At 45.0% G+C, this 22,749-nt stretch overlaps 1 protein-coding gene across 3 annotated transcripts in view; it reads right to left on the bottom strand.

Moving 5' to 3' along the window:
• Positions 1 to 1,480: 1,480 nt before the first annotated feature.
• Positions 1,481 to 22,749, bottom strand: part of GLI3 (GLI family zinc finger 3) — a 213,880-nt gene continuing 192,611 nt past the window's right edge. For all 3 annotated transcript variants that reach the window (XM_054191551.1, XM_054191550.1, XM_054191552.1), the window contains exons 11-15: positions 17,351 to 17,500; positions 16,599 to 16,763; positions 13,088 to 13,378; positions 9,604 to 9,931; positions 1,481 to 8,422 (exon numbers count right to left, since the gene is read on the bottom strand). In XM_054191551.1, the coding sequence (XP_054047526.1) occupies positions 6,132 to 8,422; positions 9,604 to 9,931; positions 13,088 to 13,378; positions 16,599 to 16,763; positions 17,351 to 17,500 (3,225 nt within the window). In that variant the 3' untranslated portion in view covers positions 1,481 to 6,131. The remainder of the gene's footprint in view (positions 8,423 to 9,603; positions 9,932 to 13,087; positions 13,379 to 16,598; positions 16,764 to 17,350; positions 17,501 to 22,749) is intronic.

The raw sequence follows: 22,749 nt of genomic DNA, 5'->3' as shown, positions 1-22,749 counted from the left end.
TGGCAGCATCTTCATCTGCACCCTCAACACAGTGAACAACCACGGGGACGAACAGAGCAGGGGTCTCCACGGCATCTCCTGCCCTCTTGACGCACATCCTGAGGTAGGTCCAGCTGGTGGAGCAGATGCAACTAAAAGAACGAGCATGGGCAGGGATGGTTAAAGGTAGTGAGCTGATGCTGGAGCACTGCCAGACTCTGAGAAGATCTGGGGTTGCAGCACATGAGATAAAGCCCCGGGTTCGGCTGCGGGGTCTCCTTCACCCCTCCCAGACCACTGCCAGGCCTCTCCTCCTGCCTCGCTGGCTTCTCAGCTGGGCATGCTACACCTCTCCCTTCTGCCCCTCATCCCTCTCAAACCTTAAGCTAAATGACATAAGCTTAATAATGGCTGAAGAGAGAACAAAAAAAAAAAACCAAACCAAACCAAAACAAACGAACGAACCCAAACCAAACCAAAAATAAAGTAGTTAAGATGAGCAAATAACAATGCATGGCTGCCTCCCTTGCCTTTGGAAATGGCTCGTGTATTTTGGCTGAGGAAGGACGAGGGCAGAAGCTGAGCACCGACAGCCCAACAGAGCAGTCTCGGTCTTGCCGAGGTACAAGCAAGGGACACAAAAGGTCTTGAAATGAGAACAGCTCAGTCACCTTAAAACTAAGCAGTGCTACAACTTCTTCTATATTATTTGCTACAACTAACTTGACGTTGCTCCTGAGTGCTATACTCAACAGGAACACTCACTACTAGAGGTGGTGGAGGCCCCATCCCTGGAGACATTCAAGGCCAGGCTTGATGAGGCTCTGAGCAACCTGATCTAGTGGAAGATGTCCCTGATTACTGCAGGGGGGTTGGACTAGATGACCTTTAAAGGTCCCTTCCAACCCAACACATTCTATGATTCTATAATTCTAAATATGTCCAGCTTTGAAGAAGACTGCATCTAGTTCTTCTGCAGATCATGCAAGAACCCACCAGGGTGGACACCTACAGAGTAACCCAGCCAGAGGAGCTTCTCTTCCACCTTCCCGTGCTTCTTCGTGGGTGGCCGAGCCTTTGCAAGAGACCCTCAGTCAGCAAGGTACGAAAACGCAGCCCCATATAACAACCCAGAGTCTAGCACGGCTTGGCTTGGACTTCTGAAACGGCTGCTCTTGCAGCAGAGATAACCAGGTCCGTCTCCCTCCTCCTTTCAAACATTTCATCTGTGTGACACTGCATTTTCATTTATTTCTCCACCCGGCATCCCTCAGCCAGTTTTCTTTAGCGAGAAGGCAAACGCCCTGTTTTGCTTCCCCGTTGGTTTTTAAAATGTGAATGAAGTGAAGCAAGAGGCTGGGAAGCAGAAACAGAAAAGCGAGCGACCACGAGTGGAAGCGATACACACGCTGATTGCAACCAGGCTCTCCAGCCGAATGAAAAAATAACTAACTCCCTCCCCCAAGGAGATATTTTAAAAGCTGAAAGCTAAGAACTTAAGTACAAAGGCTTTTGTGTTTTTATTGACATTGTAAGAAACATTTTTTTTTTCTTTGTTACAAAAGAGCTAAGTGGTTCTGAAAGCAGAAGTACAGTTTATATGTACACAGTGCTACAGACCCTTCAGATCAACCTAAGGCTCGAGAAACATCAGATCATAACTGCAGGTTTATCAAATGAAGACCACTAAGGCCCGTTACAGCCGAACACTATTCCTACCGTACGTAAATGTATTTACACATTTTCTTTTTTTTTTTTTTTAAAAAAAAGGATTACAAGCTTTATAAAAAAAACTAAAAAAAAATTGGAAAAAAAAAAAGAACACATTTTTATCTTACACATCTGCAGGACTGACAACAGTAACTGTTCCATAGGAGACATTCCACCAATCCAAGGACAATAACACGTGAATACCAGAGGTTTACAAGACGTTTCGGACACTATTAACAGTGGTATGTGCTATTAGCTGAATGGCGAGTACAGCCTCATCGGGAAAATTTGGCAACACATCTTGGTCCCTCTCTTTTACAGGATCAACACAAAATAAGGCACATACATTGCGAGAATACAAACACGGCTGTTCAGAAGGACAAGCCATTGCGCAACAGGCGTGGGCGAGCGACCGGCCATTTCATCCAGGGCCGGGGTGGGGGGGGGAAGCGGTGACTGGAAGCGAGCGAGCCGGCCAGCGTCTTAATGCACGTACCATTTGGGGCCGTTCTCCAAGGCGAGAACAGCATGATCTGCCATGTGGGTGTACGGGGCCGTCCTACTCGCCAGCAAAGCCCCTTTGGAAGGCCATCGACTTCTCTGCAAAAACCCCTTTCCTCCACCCGGCTTCACCTGACGGGTGAACTCTCAGGGGAGGTTCCCACTTTGTGGAAAATAAAACTGCCTGGAGACACGCTCAGGCTTCACGCAGGCTGAGCGAGGCAGACGCACCTGAGGCCAACAGTAACAAGTGTGGAAGACCCCCCCAGAGAGCCATTAGAGGAAAAGGTGATTTAGACTCAGGCTGCAATGGTTTAAAAATAGGAAATTCACAATATTTTCTGCATTTTCTAGTACTCTAGGGTGAGCGGGGGGTTTCCAACTGCTATGGCAATGCCAACTGCTGCGCCAGATACCGAGAAGCAAGCCTGGGCTCTGTAACTGGGAGAGCAGGAGTGGAGGGGTGCCAGTAAACCTGTGAGCAACACTGGTGGGACGTTCCCTAGACTGCCACACATTGAGAAGGAGGTTGACAAGTGAAAGCTGGTGTCCGTGCCATGCTCAGAGAGCCCAGTCTACCTTATCAAAACAAAACCAAAACCCAAGATAGCTCTGGGTACCCTCACAGGTACCAAAACAGGCTCTTTAGCATAAACCAGAAAAGCATGAGAAGACACTAAAAGCTGAAAAGTGACACGTGAACATAAGCAGCACGTACACTTAATGGCGAAAATGATAAACCATTTGTACAAACTCTCCGGGGACACGGTGGAGTCTCTGGCTCTTTAACTTTGCCAAATCAAACCGGGATGCCTCTCTGGAGCATGTGGTTTTGTCCAAGACACATTGTTGGCCCAAGACAGGGGTAAGTGAGTGACAAAGGTTTGTCAAATCCAGGAAGGCAAATTAGCTACTCAAACAGTCCCTTTTAGCCTTGAGCAATATGAATGGCTCCTTCTAAGCTCTGATGGATCACATCTGTTAATAGCTTCCCAGCTTCAATTCGACCAGCAAATACAATTATGAACTGGAAAATTGAGTTTAAAAAAAATAGGTTTGGGGTTTGGTTTTTTTTTAATGTATTGGCTCTATAACAATAAAAGGCTTCTGTCCCAAGCCACCTACTCCCAAGCTGGTCATAAGTCTCCCTGTTGAAATTGTTTATAAACATGTAATTGATGGCTTAATAAACAGGCAGCGATTGGTTACCGAGAACCATCTGAAACCCGTCCAGCACGGCCTTTCCTCGCGCATACGCTGCTGTTTCTCCGCCAGGATGTGAGCTGTATCGTTGCATTGCAACCTTCAGCGCAGCCACCGAAGCGTCCCTTCTCCCCCGGTGACCTGCCCGGCTGGAGGCGCCCCTCCTCGCCCTGGCAGCAGGGCCAAGGGCTGCCATCAGGCAGGGGGTCCCTACAGGGCTGCCCCTGGGCAACAAGGGCGCAACAGGGAGCAGCTTTGCCACGTTGCAACAGCAAACCAACCATCTGCCACAGCCAGCTGTGCCCCGTTCCCCGTGCAGCCCAGGGACCGCTGCGGGAAGGCTGGGATAGCTGGCCACTAATAGTAGCGATAGGGAGGTTGGGAGGGGAACTTGCAAAGGGCAAAAAGCAGGATGAGGGAATACGCAGGCACGAGACAGAGGAAGGAAGAGATGGCTTGCTAAAGATATGGAGAAAGACAGGATCTGTGCGATGATAAAAGCTGTAGGATATTTACATTTGTCTTGATTTCTGACATTCCAGCTCGCAGTGCAGATCACTTGGTACATGCTGTGATAAGCCCAAATACGGCCCCAGCACTGGATTCCTATGACGTTTTCCTACTGATTTACAGCTTCTTCCTCTGATTCTAACAGCTGTTAATAGATCAATGTTATCCGACAGCTTCACTGAGGTTCTATTCCTACACATTCCTCAAATGCCATGCCCTGAATCAGCTGGTATTTCACCTTTTTTTACAGTCAAAAAAATGAGTGCTATTGGCCTTCTAGCCTATAGAAATCACCTTCCGGTGCTACTCCTAATTTTGACTGGGCTAAAGTTTACCTGTATTTCGAAATTGACTGCGCTCCCCCTTCTCGCTTTGTGTCTCTTCCAACGCCAGCTCCTTACAGACACCAAATCCACGGCTGCAAGTGCCTGCACCATCTACATCCTGCAGCAGCATTTTACTACCAGGATGTAACTGAGATGTTAAACTGAGATTCAACTGAGGCTGGACGGGCAGCTTCTAGGAGTGGGTGAACTTAAACCTTGATCTTGTAACTGTTCTCCAGCCCAACCTGTTCACCCAGGAGCACTGTGTGCTCAGAGGTGCAGACATGGAGCACAGCACAGCAGAAAACATCCTGGAAGAGCTGGAGCTTAGGGAGCAAATGCCATTCACCTCTACTGGTGAGTAGCTTCAAGACCACACACAGTTCCAATTTTTGCTGGTGTAACTGACCCTGGGCATTGACCCACTGGTTTGCTTTGAAATGAAAAATGCACATTGGTGTCACCAAGGAGAGAGAAGGTTGGGTTGGGCTTTTTAAGTTTTGATTAGTTACCAGACACACTTGCTGTTCCCCTTGCTCCTTTGCTATTTTTAATGGCAGTTTAAATTTCTTCATTTTGTAAAGCCTGGATACAGGGGAAAAACATTTAAGATTATCAGATTGCTTGCAATCCCTTTGATTTATTTGGCTAGACTGAGAACTGGGCCATTCATTTTCTACTTGTTTTACATGCCATGACCATGACACTTTTGAAGCTGTAACTGTGTTTGGGTGTCAATGGGTGTTTACTTATCTTAAAACGTATGATCCATCCACGAAGCCGTATGTGCTAAAAGGGATGGACAAGACAATTTCCTCAGCAAAGGAATTGTTACTGTGAATGAGAACCAGTGGCTCAGCAAATTATATCTCAACAATTTGCATTTAAAAAAGAAAAAAAAGTGCCCAGTATGGAATACTGCAATTTTGTTCTTTCATCGTGTGAAATACTCCGTAAGACCCTGATCGTCTCTCCACAAATGTGGTATGCAATAAAGGGATTACAGACTACCCAAATCACCAAACATGCCCATAATTTTACTATCCAGTCGTTTAAAAAAGAAGGCTGACACATACCAAATACTGCAAAAGATGAGAGTTGGACTAAGAATAGCTTTCTGGTCTCTGAAATGGATTAAACATGACACAATCTCACTATCATTACACAAGGCAACGACAGCTATCTGTGTGTCGGTGTGTTTACAAAAAACTTAAACATTTGCTAGGGATCAAAGGGCCGATGGTGTTACATTTCTTTTTCGCTCGAACCTCCTAACGTCTTGTGCTCCATGACTCTGAAACTACAGCCTAGGGGTAGCATGGCAGTGCATTTCTGCACTGGTCATCCACCTCAGTGCGATGTATCCCAAGCATCCGGAGAGGATTTCATCACTGTATGCTCACTTCACATTGTGCCTGGTTATTTTGTGCCTGTATGTTTAGGGGGGAAAGCTGCAACAGTTTTACAAGGTCTAGTTTCTTTTGAGTAACAGAAAATCGCGAAGTCATTTCATCAGACCTTTCTTTAAAAAAAACAAACCCCAAAACAAAACAAAAAACATGCACTTCACACGTTTACATTGGTTTACAATTAAAAAAAAAAAAAAGAAAAAGGAAGCATACAGACATTCAAAAAGGGGAGAGAGAGAGAGAAAAGGTGGGGGGGGGGATGGGTGTAGCAATACTGATTCAAAACTGAAATGGAAGACAGTTTCTCCCTAGAACACTTTAGGGTTTTCAGAGTCCTTATTCCATAAAAGGAATATACTTGAAACACATCCCATTTAGGTGAGATGAGATTGCTAAAATACATACACAACTAAAAAATATGAGTCTGTCTTTTTTTTTTTTATCTGTTATCTCCTAAGGGTTTTTTTGTTTGTGTGTTGTTTTTTTTTACTGTCTATTGCATAACAGCAAGAAACTTGCTTTCTTCTGCAAGTGAGGTCAACAAAGAGCTCATGTCCCCAATAGCCATGTTGGTTGTGCTTACGGGCATAGCTGGGAATGTAAGAGACGCTCGGGGAGTGGTGAGGCGTGAGGAATTGCGGGAGAGATTCTGAATGATACTCGGGCTCAGGGCTCCCGAAATTAAGCTGACGTGGTCCCCATCATCTATGATAGCATCGAAATCAATCTGCACACCCTCCAGGCTGTTGCTGTCAATGCTGTCAACTGTGCTCGACACTTGGTTAGCCCCCGGGGAAAGAAGCTCGGATGAGTTTGCAGTCGCAGTCCCCTGCAGCAGGCAGGTACCTTCTGAACCAAAGAAAGAACCTGTTTTCATAGCTTGGTGGCTAAAGCCTGTGGTTTGGTCATATAACTGACCAGAGTAATTCTGCACGTTAGAGCAGAACTGCTGTGACTGACCTTGCATCTCCGTCTTAATGGTGTTTACCCTGTATGTCTGGTTGCCATCACTTATGTGTCCTTGCTGTTGCACCAGGTTGTTTCTCAAGATGTTTTGCCGTCTGTTGCCGCTGTAATTAGAGCATGGCTGGTAACTTTTGGCCACCAACAAACCTGAAGGCTGGCTACCAACGGTGTGAGACACTGGTGGACAACTCTGCAGCCCTTGATAGAGGCTGCTTTGTGAGGTAGGACTAACTTGCCCTAGCATCATTTGACCGGATTGATTGACTCCCTGGTAATGAACACCATCTCCGACTGGTTGGTTTTGCAAATACTCCTGTTCCATCATATTCCTGTTCTGCATCCCATTTGCCATACTGGTGGCTTGATCGCTGGATGCCATGGGATGGCCGAAATTTTGCTGGTTCCCACTCACTGGCATGTTGCTGCTTCTCAGCTTCTGCCCTGGAACTGCCACGCCACAGGAATTGTCCATTGCCCCAGACATCATTGCTTGCCTGCCGATGCTTTCACTGTAAGGCTTATTGGGCTGCACGCTGAAAGAATTACCGGCTCCGCTGCCAAGAACCGTGTTTTGCTGTAAACCATAGGAACCGTTGTTCTCCACCAGGTTCTGATAGCCATTCTGCTGGGCCACGTTGCTTCTCTCCAGGTTCTGCTGCTGAACCATCATATTGTTATACAGTCCGAAGGCCCGAGTCTGCTGCACCGCTGAGCGCGGACCGCATTTCAGTTTCGAAGGAGATAAGTCAGAACTTCCTGAGCTTACTTCATTCCACTGAATGGGCAAGTCGCTCTTGTTTGCCTCGGAACCTGCCTGCTGACTGCTCGGTGGAGGGGCTTGGTCAAAATTGCTGGGGTTGTTGTTTCCTAACACTGAGCTGTGATGCATTTTGTTGCCGTCTAGGACGTTGTTCAACAAGTGGTCGTACATGCCCTGGTTCTGGGAGTTCAGATACTGAACCACGTCATCTGGCAGGAGATCCTCATCATTCAGACTGCCACCCGCTTCCATCGTAGCAGCCTCCAGGGCGACGTTCTCGCTGATGCTCGGAGGACAGGGGGAGCTGAAGCCGCGGAAGACGCCACCCTCAGAACGGGTATAGTTCTGAAGAACGAGGTTGCGCTTTTCCGTGGATGGAGGCAAAGCAGGAGGGTTAAAGCTATTAAGACTGTTGAAACGCTGGACTCTAGGGACAGAGAGGTTGTCAGAGGCTATTCTTACTGGATCACTGGCTCTCCTCGTCCCGTTTCCTAGAGCATCATGAGACAGAAAATGCCTCCTGCTGTAACCATTTGCCCCACTGTCACTACATCTTCGAGGGGCATTCACTGGAGGCAGTGGAGATACTCCGGACTCCCTGCAGTCACCCAAGAGTGCCATCCTTGTTTTGAGGCTCATCCTCTCCATGTTAGGCAGTGGAGTTGGTGGGGGTCCACCAGTAGCTGCTGCATATTTAGCTTTCAGCCTGTATTGCTGGGCAGGGGTGAGGCTGAGAAGACTTGGCAGGTCATCACACTGGCTTGCTTCACTGGAGCGCCGGGAGGCATCTGTCGAGATGGGGTCATAGGAGTCTGCAACACTCACATTCTGCGGTCTTCCCTCCGCCTGGGAGGCGTCGCTGGACCTCCGGCTGGAGAAGCAAGGTGAGATTCCAGAGGACCTGCGGCTGCTCAGGTAGGCTGAACTGATTGTGCTAGTATTGCTGTCCCTCCTGTTCAGCATGTTCAACACAGTGATGTCCGTACTTGAAAGTTCATTCCTGTTTGGCAGAATAGTCATGGATCCTCCTACACTGCAGCTGCTGTTCGACTGGGTACCTGGAGGTAAAATTCACAGTTAAACAAATGGGCATCATCCAGAAAGTGGTACAGAAAAGAGCCAGTAAAGAAGTACGGGGAGTATAGACGAAGAGCCTGCACCATCACAGCAAATCATAGCAGTGCTCTTTCTTGAAAGAAGTAAGGATATAAAAACTATGTCCTTAGGTTAAAAGCTAATTCAGAGACTCATGGGTAACATTTCAGTGTGAATCCCAGCACAAAATTTATAGGCCATAGCCACAAACTGTCATCAGCTGGTGTAGTTCTCCAGCCTGCAGAGCAGCTATGCTGACTGATGTGCCAGAAGGAGACATTCGTAAGGGAGCTTTTTATAGGCAAAATATAATTGAACAGGCATTTGCATGGAATGGCAAAATATACAAATTGGAGGCTATTCAAGGTCATTTCTAAGACGTCTTGAAATATTCTTGAAATAACTCCTAACAACTGCAAAACATCTTTGCTGGTTTCCTTGTTTTGTTTTGGTTTTAAGTAAACAGAATACATTTCTTAATTTTACATAGTTTCTTTTGATTGAATGGGTTTCAGAAAACCTGGGCTGTCACTACTGGGTGGAGTGCAGAAACCTACGGGCATGTTGTAGGCAATGTCGGGGCAGCAGGGACGTACATTTTGGCAAATTTTGTACAAAAACAACTATGGATCTTCAGAGTTCAATCTCACCTTGCTCCCATTCATGGATATCTGCCCTTTGTAGCAGTGGCATCTGTACATAGGATTACTTATATGTGTGGAAACAGTTTATTTAAAGGGCAGCCCAACACATCTATGCAAAGGATGCCTTGCTAAGGCCTCATCCGAAAGACTTCCATACCGTAAACTGGCAGGTATTTATTTCATCTGCATTGCCTCAAAACAAGAGAGGACTATGATGATTTGGGGTCCAAACCTTTAACTGTAGGGAAGATTTAAAAGATGATGCATTGCTCCCTTGCAAGCCCCTGTTCTGTAAAACAAGAGATGATCAGACTTCCCTCGGGACGGGTAGCGGGACTTGTAATGAGGGGACAACCAGTAAGTGATCAATTTATGAACCATTCTCACAGCTGCTGAGTTTCATAAGCTGCACTACTCTTTTGCAAGGGTTGCAAGATTGAGCTAGCAAGCAGTGAATTTAAGGACAAAAAGCGTTACCACTCCTGTTATGTGTATCTCACCATTTCCTATGAGAGGCGGCAAGGTCGGGGCTTTGGAAGGTGGAACGGGGTTCAGTCTTGGAAGCATTCCATTAACTTGTTTCAACCTTTCTAATTTCACTTGCTCCATCCATTTGGTCCCTGTCATATTCCTCCTGGCCTGTAAGCCAAGTGCTGTGGTGGCTGTGGAAATGGTAGAGTCCATGATTGGGGTTTCATCGATGACACTGAGGTCTCCTACACTACCACCACCGGTCAGAGAAAGCTCGATCCCATTGTTGGAATAGTTGCTGATGGGGGACTGTTCGCTGCTGCATGTAGACTGACCACCAGGGCTTGGCTGAGATGTCTGTTGGAGTGAAGGAAGAGACAAAAGACCATGAGGATTAAGCAAACAACGTTAACAAAGAACTTGCAGCAAATGGGGGTCTAAATGGAGCCAAAGAAAACTAAACGTAAATAAAAGTTTGGCATTAAATGATGATGGTGGTCATTCATTAAGAGGCTTTCTAAAATATTGATTTTAACTGCAATGGAGGCCATTGCAAAACTCAAGACTAAAATCCGCTTCATGAGACACTTATTTCACTTATTCCCGTAATTGATTTTATCACTTCATGTCATTCACATATGTATGGATACTCTATTTTGGGTATGCGCTGCTCCCAATTGAAACTGCAGGTCAATAAACCAAATCAGAACTCAGACACGTTACGAAGTCTAATTTACACTGCTGGGCTTGCAGCAAGCAAACAAACAAACAAGACTCCAACAACACTGGAATTTGGGTTTTTTTAATTAGACTTGTGGCTAAAGAATGTAAGTATTTTCCAAGCTTAAGGCTCATTGTTACGAGCAGCGGTTGGCCTGAAATGTTGGCGTGTAATGAGACAGGGACAAAACATCAGTGCAAAAATACTGTATCATATTATCAGCATCCTGTGACCCTAGCAGCATGCTCTAACTTATACCATCTCTGCCCTGAATGAAGAAGGCGACGATCTACTGAATCAAATCCTTCATTTCCTTAGAATTTAAGAATTTAAATTTAAGAATTTAAGTACCCACTACAGCCTGCTAACCTGCGGGGATATAAACCACCACAATAGCTGCTTCTTTCTTAACAGACAGCGTTCCCTGCTGCTCTAGCAGAACTCTTGCTGTAAGGAAACATGGGCTTGATTTATTTTTTTATACTCATAAGGTTCTCGTAAAAGAATGGGAAAATTTCTCTGACAAACTGGAAGACTCAGACAGATAGACTGTCAGACAAAACAGACAGCAAGACGGACAGAAGTCTCTGGACGTAGTACGTTACTATAGGCTGTACCAGGGTGATCACAAATCCGTGAGGCATGCAGTATCATTTTGCTCCCAAGAACAGTTTCATGTAAGTATTTCACTTTTGGGGTTTTTCTTGGGTTTTTTAGATTATTTTTTTTCTTGCCAGCCTGTGATTTCTGAGGTAGCAGTGAATGAAGACACAGATTCATGGCAATACTGTAGCTACATATGCCCCTGAGGAGTCCATTAAGATGCAATAACTATTTTATTATTTCTAACTTGAATGATGATACTTAGAATTTATGAGGCCACACTGAGCATGTTCATTTCCAAATCCTGGCCATGGCAGATTTGGTGACAAGAATAGAAACAACTGTTATTTCACAAAAGAGAGTTTGTGCTTCTGGACAATAGCTCTGTGCCATATGGAAGAGTAGTAATGGTCAGAAGCCTGTTCTTGTAGCCACTTGTCAAGATCACAGCGAGGTAGGTTACAGAAGTAAGAACTGTATTATGGGGAACATACATTTCTAGATGTGCGGTACAGAAAAAAAAGGATGTCTGATCTAGAGAAGAAGGTACAAAGACATTTCTGAAGACATTTCACCAACATAAGCCAGATTTTTCACATGTCAAGTGTTGCAAAATGCTCACAGCACATTACATTTGGGAATGAGTTTGATGGATTGCACATTACTAAATAAAGGAATGATTGGACAACAGGCAGAAGGCTAAAATAAAGACATAAATAATGTTGCAATAACAAAAACAGCAGAAAAGTTAAAATGCCCTCACCTTATTACCCACTGTCCTTAGGAAGTTAGAACAAGACATTTAAGAGCATTAGACAGAAAAGACATTGGATTAGTTGAAAAACAGAAAATATATCTTAGTTCATACAAGCAGTGAAAAGCAGGAAATACAGAATTGTTTTTAGAGGATATTTTTCAGTGAGGAATATTTAATACTATGCAAGCAATCAACATTCATAGCCCTGTCCTGCAAATTTTATTCATGTTAAAAACATCTATGCTCAACATGCCTCAATAATGCTCCAGATTTACCTAGCTAAGCAAGAAGGGAATGGGGTTTGTTCCTTTGTAATCTAAGGTAGTTATAACCAAAGGTGGCATAGGATCTCCTTTAGACTTGAGCGGCAGTTAACTCTGTGCCCTTGGAAGTTTCTGAATTCAGGATTAATACTCCACAGTTTGGGCGTAAGTCCTAGGCACAATATAGCAGTAACTTGTATTTCAGTGAGTAATCACTTTGAATTGCAGCATGATTAACAATATGAGCAGAATTTGGAGGGCTCATATTTGTACTCCCCAAGGGTTGGGTCCAGATGAATCATAGACCCAGATGTGGAAGAGGATGGAATGACTGCCTTTGCTAATTTTAAGCTTTGTGGAAAGGATGGATGGCACATGAAATGCAGGCAAATGAAAGAAGAACTTCTTTATTTAAGATAGCATGTCAAAAAATGGAATAGGGTCCTTTCAACGCTCAAGGCTATACTAGTTTAATGCAATACATTAAGGTAAACCTAATGAAAAGACCTGTGGAAACTCTTAATTTACCTCAATTTAGTTAAATTGGAATTAGGTTAACTTGGTCAAATTAAATTAAGTATCAGATTAACACAAGAGGCCACATCGCAATAGAGATCAAATGTTATCAAAAGATCCCTTCCTGCTGTTTAAGAAAGTCAATTTATCTTGCTTCAGTTTGATCCATGACCCAACAACCTCAAGCCCCTAAAATCTGATTGTTTCCTCAGGTTCTCCAAAAATTATCATCATCAATATCATCATTTTAGACTTTTGGAGTTGGGGTCTTTTGCATTCTGGTTTTGAGCTTGCAGGATTCACATTCTCTAACTCTCTTCTGTAAACGGGAGAATGGAAAAAAACGCCTTTTTAAAAATGAGAACTGTGATTTTCTCAGAATACGCTGATTCCAAAAGACGGAGCTTTAAGAGAAACAATTATTGTGAGAGTTGCCAACACTGCACTTACCGCATATTGCACAGACTAGATGTAATCTTTTTATTTGCTATTTCTTAGGCTTTAAAAACATTTTACAATGTAAACGAAAAAGAAAACTTCACAAAACCTAACCACATGAGCTAGAGTTTACGGGCTTGAGCATTTCATAAACGGATTACTAACTGCTTGCAAGAAGAAAAAGGACAAAAGGAGCGGCACGGTGTATTGCATACCATTGGTTTTTCTGACTTGACCGCTTTCACTTGGAGGCATTCTTCACGCTTTGAGGTAGTGTTGCTGAGGTCCTTCTGCTCACCAATTGCACCCTGAGTCTGATGGCCTGGCGACCGGGTCTGAGAATGGCTGCCTGGGTCTCTCGGTGGTGGAGGCCTCGGGTGGATATCTCCCCGCTGCTTCTTGGTGACATGCGCCTCCGGGCCATGCACGGTCTTCACATGTTTCCGGAGAGAACTGGGGTCCGTGTAGCGCTTTGTGCAGCCCGGTATCTTGCAAACATATGGTTTCTGACGAGGCAGGAAAAACACTTAAATTAGATTTAATTTCACATGGGGCTCCTGAAGAGCTCCTTGGACCACAGCTGGTGTTAACAGTTACACGCTTTCACAGTGAATTTGTTATCTAATTTATGGTCTCTGCAGTGACTGGACCTAGTCAAACCTATTAATTCCCTTTGGTTTTGATGGTACCCATTAATTCTGCATAATTTACAGAGGGCAGAGCCTCTCATGATATGAACTGGCACAGCTTTGACTTACCATAGCAGAAGAGTCAACAGAGTTACGGCAATTTACGAAGACTGGCCTAATTTTCTATCCTGCCCATTGCTCTCAGCAGTTTGATACCCTGTTTCCAGTATGCCCAGTACCTACTCCTTGACATTCAGAGGCAAACAACCCCCTTCAAAACATGTTGGGACATTTATTCAGGCAGGATTATCTGCAGAAGCACTTTTCCTGATTCCTTCAGATCACCAGTATAATGTTCAAGCACAGGATACAGTACCATAAGAACTGTCACGTTGCAGCATATGCACTAGTACTATTAGTGCTACTAGCATACCTAATCACTCATTTTTTAAAACCCGCTTCCTTTGTCTGTGAATTTCTTTAGTTCACTAAGTAATGTAGAATAAAGTAAACTTATTGTCTTTAAATTTAGCAAAGACTATGCTCTTGCATGATGAGAGGATCAGAAAGAAGAGTTGAGCCCTTCCTAAACACTTTAATTGCCTCAGGAAACTATCATTCCTTCACTTTTATTACTGAATTGTTCCCAAGAAACTGCTATTTTAAAGTCTTATTTATACTAGCCCTCAAGAGAAAAAAAAAAGAGACCCTCATGCAGAGCTCCTCAAAGGGGTTCTCTGTCTGCTTGCACATGGCACTGTGGAGCCTTTGAGAAATGTAGCTTCTTCATGGCTGTCTAAGGCCTGAGCCCGCTTCCGCCGATGTCAGTGGAAAAAATGTCAATCGTGCAATTTAAAGTTGACGCTGAGCTACCGAGGCAGGTTTTCTCAAGATGCTATGGAAGTACAAGTCAGTTAGCTCTCTTCTACAAGTGTAAGGCTTATCTGCATCAAGGTATGTATGTCAGCTTCTTTTAAATCCGTCTATAGGTTACCTACTTACAACCAAAATGGCACTGCGAGGAAGTGCTGAATTGGGTCTGCGTTTCCCACGGTATTCATGGCACGCCGTGAGTATACATTGCCCAAGAGCATTCGCTTGTTTCATTGTGAAATAACGGCAAAGGAAATGTTTAATTTGTCCTTGCTGCTGCACTACCAGAAATGATGCCCAGCAAAAATTTTTTCTTGGTGACTTACATGAAATCCTGATCTGAAAACACAGGCCATACAGGTCATGTCTTTAAGTTGGAGAGGAACTTACTCATCAACTAGGCAAAAAACAGACCGGTTCAGATGGTGAATGAAAAAAAAAAGCACAGTCAGCTATTGGCGAGACTTAGTGAACTTGCTTCTACCTTGGTGACAATTCACAAAATTGCTGCTGGACTTCAGTGCAGTTGTTAATTGGGCTGCTGAGAGCACACACTGCAGGGATGGGGCGAACTCAGAGGTGTGCAACACTCTGCTTCCCTTGTGACTCAAGAGATGCTACAGGGACCAGGGGACTGGAAGAAGATGAACCACATCCTGGGCTGCATCAAAAGAAGTACGGCCAGCAGGTCGAGGGAGGCGATTCTCTCTCTCTCCACTCTGGTGAGACCTCTGCTCCATTCTGGTGAGACCCCACCTGGAGTACTGCATGCAGCTCTGGAGTCCTCAGCGCAACAAGGACATGGACCTGTTGGAACGGGTCCAGAGGAGGGCCACAAAGATGATCAGAGGACTGGAGCACCTATGCTATGAGGACAGGCCGAGAGAGTTGGGGTTATTCAGCCTGGAGAAGAGCAGGCTCCAGGGAGACCTTAAAGCGTCCTTCCAGTACTTAAAGGGGACGTACAGGAAAGATGGGGAGGGACTCTTTATCAGGGAGTGTAGCGATAGGACGAGGGGTAATGGTTTCAAACTGAAAGAGGGTAAATTTAGATTAGATACTAGGAAGAAATTATTTCCTGTGAGGGTGGTGAGGCACTGGAACAGGTTGCCCAGGGAAGCTATTAATGCCCCATCCCTGGAAGCGTCCAAGGCCAGGCTGGATGGGGCTTTGAGCAGCCTGGTCTAATGGGAGGTGTCCCTGCCCATGGCAGGGGGGTTGGAACTAGATGATCTTTAAGGCCCCTTCCAACCCAAACCATTCTGTGATTCTATGATTGCTCCCAGGAGATTCTGCCAGCCCTAGCGAATGCCTGTTAGAGAAGGATAAAAGTTTTGTAGAAGTGGATGTAGCTCCTATGGTTTCCACACCACAGAGTAACCACGCTGGTTATGTCCTGCCCTTCCAGTACTTCCAGGTTTAGGCTAGAAGTGAAGGAGTACAGGGACAGGTAAAGGAGGAGGGACTGCACTCCAAGATGAGACTCAGATGATGTGACTCCCTGCGTAACCTGAAATGGGGCAATAAAACGGGGACAAGGCATGAAGACGGTGTGTTTCCTGAAAGAGGGTGCAGCAATAATAGGAAACACACAGTAATAAAGAGGTGTTACACTGAGAGTTTGGGAGACGGCTGTGACTGCCCCAGCCGCTTTGCTTGACAGAGATCAAATTCCTTCCACTGCATCCCTACTCTGTGAGGTCTGTTCAGGATGGAAAGAAAGAGTGAAATAGCCCAGAGAAGAAGGAAGAGGTATAACTCAGAACTTACAGGGCAAGCCAAACTTTCCAAACTCTGGAGACTCCTCCATAGCTGTCTGCAGCAGCCGAGAAGGATGCTGCGGGATGCGGCAGGCGCTGCGGATGGGCAGCCACCAGGTGTCCCCACCGGCCCAGGCGACAGGACACACTCCAGGGGCTGCACCAGCCTCTCTGGCTCTGGGGGACAGAACTGCCCCAGCGCTTCAGCTCCGATCTGTCCTGGGTTAACACGCCTGTTTCCATTAGACCCCTCTTCCTTCATACCTCTCTTAATAAAATGACCCACAGCTTCTTTAGGTCCATATGACACTGAAATGACTGTGTTCCTAAGACCCATCTAGAACGTACCCCTTTCAGGTTGCTGAGGGTTTCTGTCCCTGTCCTCTGTAATAAATTGCTATGATCACATTGTAAGTCTGTTTGACTCCAGATTTTATTATTTTTTTGAAGCTATGCTTACTTACCTCATTGGAATGAGTCCTGTTTTGGTGCTTGGCCCTGTCGGACGCGTTGGAGAAAGCTTTGTTGCAGCCTTCGTGTTCACACACATATGGTTTCTCTCCAGTGTGAGATCTCAAGTGCGTTTTCAAGTTTTCTAGTCTGGAGTAGGCCTTTGTACAACCTTCAAACTGCAGACAAAAAGTAATTCTGGATTAATCTTTGGACTTGCAGGAAACAGTAAAAGCTGACCTATAAAATTTTAGCAACTTCCCAAGCCTTCATAACCTTACCCAATGCAGTTTTGTTTTGATTTGTTGGATTTTAATTTTACCCAGGCAAACCCCATCACAGCTCAAGTTAAAATGCTTCCAGCATTATGTAAATCTTCTCTTACAGGAGAGTACAGTATTTGTGTACGTCGTCTAAGACAGAAATCCATTGCAAAGTCATTAGGAGGCTGGTGGCCAGCAATAATACCCAGATGTAGCTCTGTAAGAGAAAGTGCTTTCAAATAATTAAACAAACTGAGCCCTGTTTAATGATGCCTTTTGGGGCTTCTTTGCACTTTAAACTTGAGGAAGTGGGCCAAATTATCCAGTGAAACGCCTTTCCTAAAGCTCTTGTCATCTGGGCGAGCTGGGTAATGAAGCAGACATGGTAGTCTCTTCTCCGACAAATGCCCGACAGATCAGGGAATGCAGCATCGGCACCGCTCTGTTCCCTGCACAGCCCTGGCTCCCCAGTCTGAGCCTGGGGCTCAGCCCCCTTTACTCACAGTGCATTTGTGTGGCTTTTCCCCTGTGTGTCTCCTCATGTGGACCACCAGCATATACTGGGCTTTGAATGGTTTCTGCTCCCGGGAACAGTCCAGCCATCGGCACACGAACTCTTTCTTCTCACCGTGTATATGGTCGTTGTTTATATGCTGTTTGGGCAGAAGAGAGATTACAGAAATTAACATCGTCATCAGCCTTACTGCAACTTCACATTGGAATGGCACCAGAGGCTCAGGTGTGAACCAGCATCCAGCGGTACTAAAAGAGTAAGAGGACTGTCTGTGCTCCAAAGCGATCGCAGGGTTCAAGTTACAGTTCTCATTGGAAGTCCGCTAAGGCCCATGAATTTGTTTCTACTGATGACAACAGGCTTTGGATCAGGCCTCAGGGATACAGGCTGTTAAATGGACCCTGGCTAATCACATGCATGGCACCCTTCGTGTGATTCATGCTGAGTAATGTCTTCCCGGATCAGGGAATCCTTATTCAAGTGCCACTCAACACAAACGAGGTTTACAAAACCTTTAAAAACTCGTCCTCCAACCTGAAAAACCAACAGAACCGCTAAACCACGTTTCCACCAGAACTTTTAGCTCACCATATTTTCTTTGAGTAAATGTACTGGGTTAGTGCACATGTTGTGGCAGCAGAAACAAAACCCTACACATTGTAGTAACTAAAAACTCTGAGCGCAGAAGCATCCATCAAGCCAGCTTTTGCTATTGCCAAGTACGGCTCTGGGAGAGACACAGCCCCAGGCCTGTTGACACACATGCATGTGTCTTGCTGTGGTCATTGTCATCTGCGTGAGCATCTCTGGAGACACGCTGGGGATTGTCATCTGCGTGAGCATCTCTGGAGACACGCTGGGGCTGTGTACCTTTTACTCCTCCATAAAAGCAGCCTGCTCTGTTCTCTTCACTAAGATCCAGTTCAGCGGAGCATTTAAATACAGATTTAATTCTCGCTGATTGTGTTTCTGAGCAGAAATGGCCAGACAAATCAGGGCCAGCCTCAAGATTGGTTTGGTTTTTTAAGGTTTAACTGTTTGAATTTTTTGCATAGCTTCAGAAAACAAAAGCACCCTACACCCTGACTTTCAAACATTTATGAAGGCTGTAATTTCAGCAGGAGCTACCCCACTCATCCTCCTGGACTCTCTTGGAGAAACCCTGCCTCAGAGACTTCCCTATTGCTGTACTTTCTATCACAGCTTGCTAGCTGTGCCACTAGATGGCCACATTTCTCAGCAAATGCGATTATTTCCGTTAATGTACTAGACAAAATCCTTCCAGACTTTATATTTGATCACAGCGCAGGGATGAAATCTGTATCTGCTCTGTAAGTAGTTCACAGAAGAAGCCAGCCGTACAGAAACTCAGTAGTTCATACTGGAACACAAAGATAATCCCAATCCTGAAAACAATCAGAAAACCAAATAAAATCACTTATGTTCACAATTATGCGGCATTGCCATGGCTAACAGATGTGCGCTGCCTATAAAAGATGACTGCTCTTTTTCTCTTTCTGAAACTTTATTGCCATTTCTTAAAAGTTGTGATGGGGCGCAGAGCGCGGGAACAGAGCAGATGTGCTGGACAACGTACAGCACGTAATCTGCAGGAGTTTATGTTTCAAGTGCAGATCTCTAGTCCATTCATACTACACACGCCTGTACCAAAAGTGTACAGATGCCCTGCGCTGTGGAATGGCATCGGACGAGTACAATGAGAACGCACATTAACATTCTTCTTTCCTGAAAGAGAAAGAAGTAATGGACAAAACTCAATGCATTAAAGGAATTCTTGTCCAACTCTTTGTGTAAACATTACAAACTGTGAGTTATTTGGTTAAACCTACACGGCCAAGAGGGAAATGAAAACCAAGTGTGTGACACAGGCTTGCCATTTGATAGAAAAACTTCAAGGCTGGTTCAATCAGCTCACAACAGCACCTCCCTCTACCTCCCGCTGTGTGGACACTCAGGCACCATGGATGCTCTTTCAGAGAAATTCTCCATAGGACGCTTTTTCTCTTTGTCCCTGCAAATGAGCTTGCTCCTTGCCCTGCAGACCTCTAGCCTTTATCAGCGTGAGCATCCTCTAAAACTGGCCTTTCTCATGGGCGTAAAACACCCTTCCTCGCTCCTTCTCCCAGCCCAGGCTCACTGCAGCGGCTGACAAAGCTTGCCCAAGATGGTGACTTGATCATTGGCCTCTCCCCCTCACTCCACTGGCTCACCTGTCAACTATCTTGTGATCTCCCACAGGTCACTGCACAACTGTGTCCCTCTATACTCGTCTGCCCTGCTCTCGTATCCTGTCACTCCTTTCCTACTCCCTCTGCTTTTTCTACAGTCACACCCCTCATCGCTTTGATGCTCCAAGTGGCCACCAAGAGCTCACCTGCAAAGCCATCTCATTCTCATTCAACCTCTCTGAGGATTCTCACCTTCAGGTAAAGCCTAGATGAAAAGAGTCCATGGCATCATCTGCTAATCTGGGTAATTTCTTTAGTTCTCAGGTGAGCCGTTCAATTGCTTTTTTCAGAGGGGTGAGACTTTAACAGACCTATACGTGTGCCCAAATAAATACTGGAAGGCCGGTCTGGAAGATGACACTTGCTAGACGTGAAACCAGCACAAGTAAGAGGCCAACTGCAGAAACCAGCAGTGCTTTCAGGTAATTCACAGCGCTGGTAATCCTGACCACGTAGGGCCAGATTCAAACACCCTCCCTCACTCGCTCAAGTTATGATTTGAAAACTGATCAGTCATCTGCTACGGACATGCAGGCAGAACTATATAAATACAAACCAGGAACTAAATCTACACTGTGATTTTTTATCATTACCACTTGGCAGAAACGATGTAAAATATTTAGAACATGTTTAAAGGAAGAGGGAGGTCTCACTGTGCAAACAACGGCAATTAGAAAAGTTCAGAAGTTTGTGAACTCTGGCATTCAGGTTCTTTGACTCAGATAATTACCTTTGGATTTTGCACGGTGTTTTTGGCTCCCCGGTCTCTATTATGAGAGGGAATGAATAGTTTTGAGCTTGTAAAACAAAGAACAGTCGGGAATAAGAGTATTATGCAAAGCAGAAGCTTTGGTACAGTACAATAAGGATTTATAGGGTTTCAATTTATAATCTGTTTGTAACCTTATTACACCCATGAAATGTCACATTCCAGGGACTAGATCAGAAGGATTTTTTTTTTCCTGGTGAAATTGAATTTTGATGCAGTTTCAGGGTGTGAAAAGGCTTTTCTTTTAATTTTGTAGGCCCAAACCTGCAAGTTTTACTTACGTTGGTAATCCTTATTACAGTAAATAGGCGCATGAAAGCCAATGATATTACTCCCTAGTGACAGGTTTGCTAACATAAGGCTCTGAAGCACCAGCTCTGTATTATTAAGAATTTCTGACCTGAAAAAAAAGCCCCCATTAAAAGCTGCAATTCTACTAGCTATCTCCCATTGCACACAGCTCCAAAAAGCTGCTAAACAGGGGTCATTCGCAGAATACCAGTCACTTTCATGCCACTTCAATGCTCATTACCAAACCTCAGTTTGTCCTGGCTCATTTTCTTGTCTTTAAAAAATGTTGCCATTATCATCCGGCTTCAAAATACCCTAAAATGAACAGAGGGAGCTGACCTAAATACTGATTTTGGTCTCAGAACACCCTGGCTTTGCAGGAGGAAGCTCTGAGATGGATTGCAATTCCAGAGCAAAAAGAGCAACCAAATTGGTTGAAATCAAGGCTGAAGTTGGCCTGTCACCTCTACTGGGGAAGCTCAAAAACCAGAGGTAACAGGGAGCACAACCTGCAGTGTCCTGGAAGCATAAACACTTACATGGTAAGAAATACTATTTCAAAACGGAACACCTTAAAACGTACATATAATCAATGCACATCGTATGCACTACTCTATATTGTAGCAGATGATGTGAGGTGACATTGGAGGTAGGATCTGCAATAATCTTAGTGTTCCATTTCCCTCCTCTTCCACATGTGTTTTAGAAGAAAGGAGTATCGAAGCGTATCCTAGCTGACTGCTCGGTACCCATTAGCTATTCAATACATAAACAAAGGCCAAATGTGCCTCTCACAGTAGTCAAACAGCAGGAGGAAAGCCCCTTCATACCAGTGGAATGAGCTAGGAACAACAGAAAAAGAATGACTGTCACCTGCAACTGAGATTGCACCTGAAAGCAAAATGTTATTTGGTGCATAAAGCAGAAAACATGGGGAAAATCTCCTGATTCTGCTTTCTAACCTAGATACCACAATGATGTATGCTAGGAGAAAACTGGGAAGAGACCATGCCATATTGGTATAATATGGTAAGTTAGTGGCACAGTGGAAGGCAGATCACCATTGCCAAAAATTGGTTTAATTTCAATTATGCACTGACACTTTTAGACTTTTATCTTCTCACGATTATTTCCTTGTACTTTAAAAATTAAGAAAAGGAGGTGCTAAATAACTCTTACTAAACCTCACTACTGACATCAAGCAGAAGCAGCATTTAAGCCATCTTCTAGCACGACTCTCCCCCCGGACTGTACTGCCACAGAAAGTCCCTCAAACCAGCAGAGCTACCGCATTTGCTGCGAAGGAGATGAAGCACAAACGGCAAAGAGGCATCGCAGTGGAACGGCTGCTAAACACTGCTCATCCCACAGCTGCACGAGGAGTCATGGAGTTCCATGAGAGGAAATGTGCAGAGATTGTATCCAGCAGTAACAGACTGGATAGCTCTGAGGCTGGCTTGGAAAGGGATTAGTTGTCCCTGACCTGCAAGTCCTGCAGGGAACACTCTTATTTATGTGTTTTGCATAGGGGATGTAGATTTGTCCTTAAGGCCACATAGAGTTAGAAACAGATGGAGGGTTCCTGGTCATCAGGTCCATCCCTTGCTGTGGCAAGCCCTGCTACGCATAATCCCGGTCACAAATGGAGCAAGCTTCATCTTCTAAGTACGTTGGTGAACTGCTCTCTCTGCTCCCAGTGGAAAGCTCTTCCAGGAACTCACTCCTCTGCTGGTTAGCAACTAATTTCTAGCTTCGATTTATTCACAGCCAATTTATATTCATTTGTTCTTGTGCCAACACTATCCTTTAGCTTAAACAGCTCTGCTTCCCTGCATGGTGTTTATTTCTCTCCCTCCCCCACCCCAACTAACTATCATACAGCACTCTCCTCTCTGCCTTCATTTGATGGATTAAATATAACAGTTCCTTCTGGTCTTCTCTAGGATGACCAAGTCCTCATTCCCCCTCTTACCCAACTTTGGCTTGAGGTGTGGAAGTCCCTGTGTCCCGACTGTCATTTCGTTCCCAGGTTCCTCATTGCCACTTCCAGGACTGTGTTAGTGCATCCCTCCTCAGTGG

Source organism: Rissa tridactyla, chromosome 2 (assembly GCF_028500815.1).
Source record: "Rissa tridactyla isolate bRisTri1 chromosome 2, bRisTri1.patW.cur.20221130, whole genome shotgun sequence".
Classification (NCBI taxonomy): Eukaryota; Metazoa; Chordata; class Aves; order Charadriiformes; family Laridae; genus Rissa; species Rissa tridactyla.
This window is presented reverse-complemented; position numbering and strand designations above follow the sequence as displayed.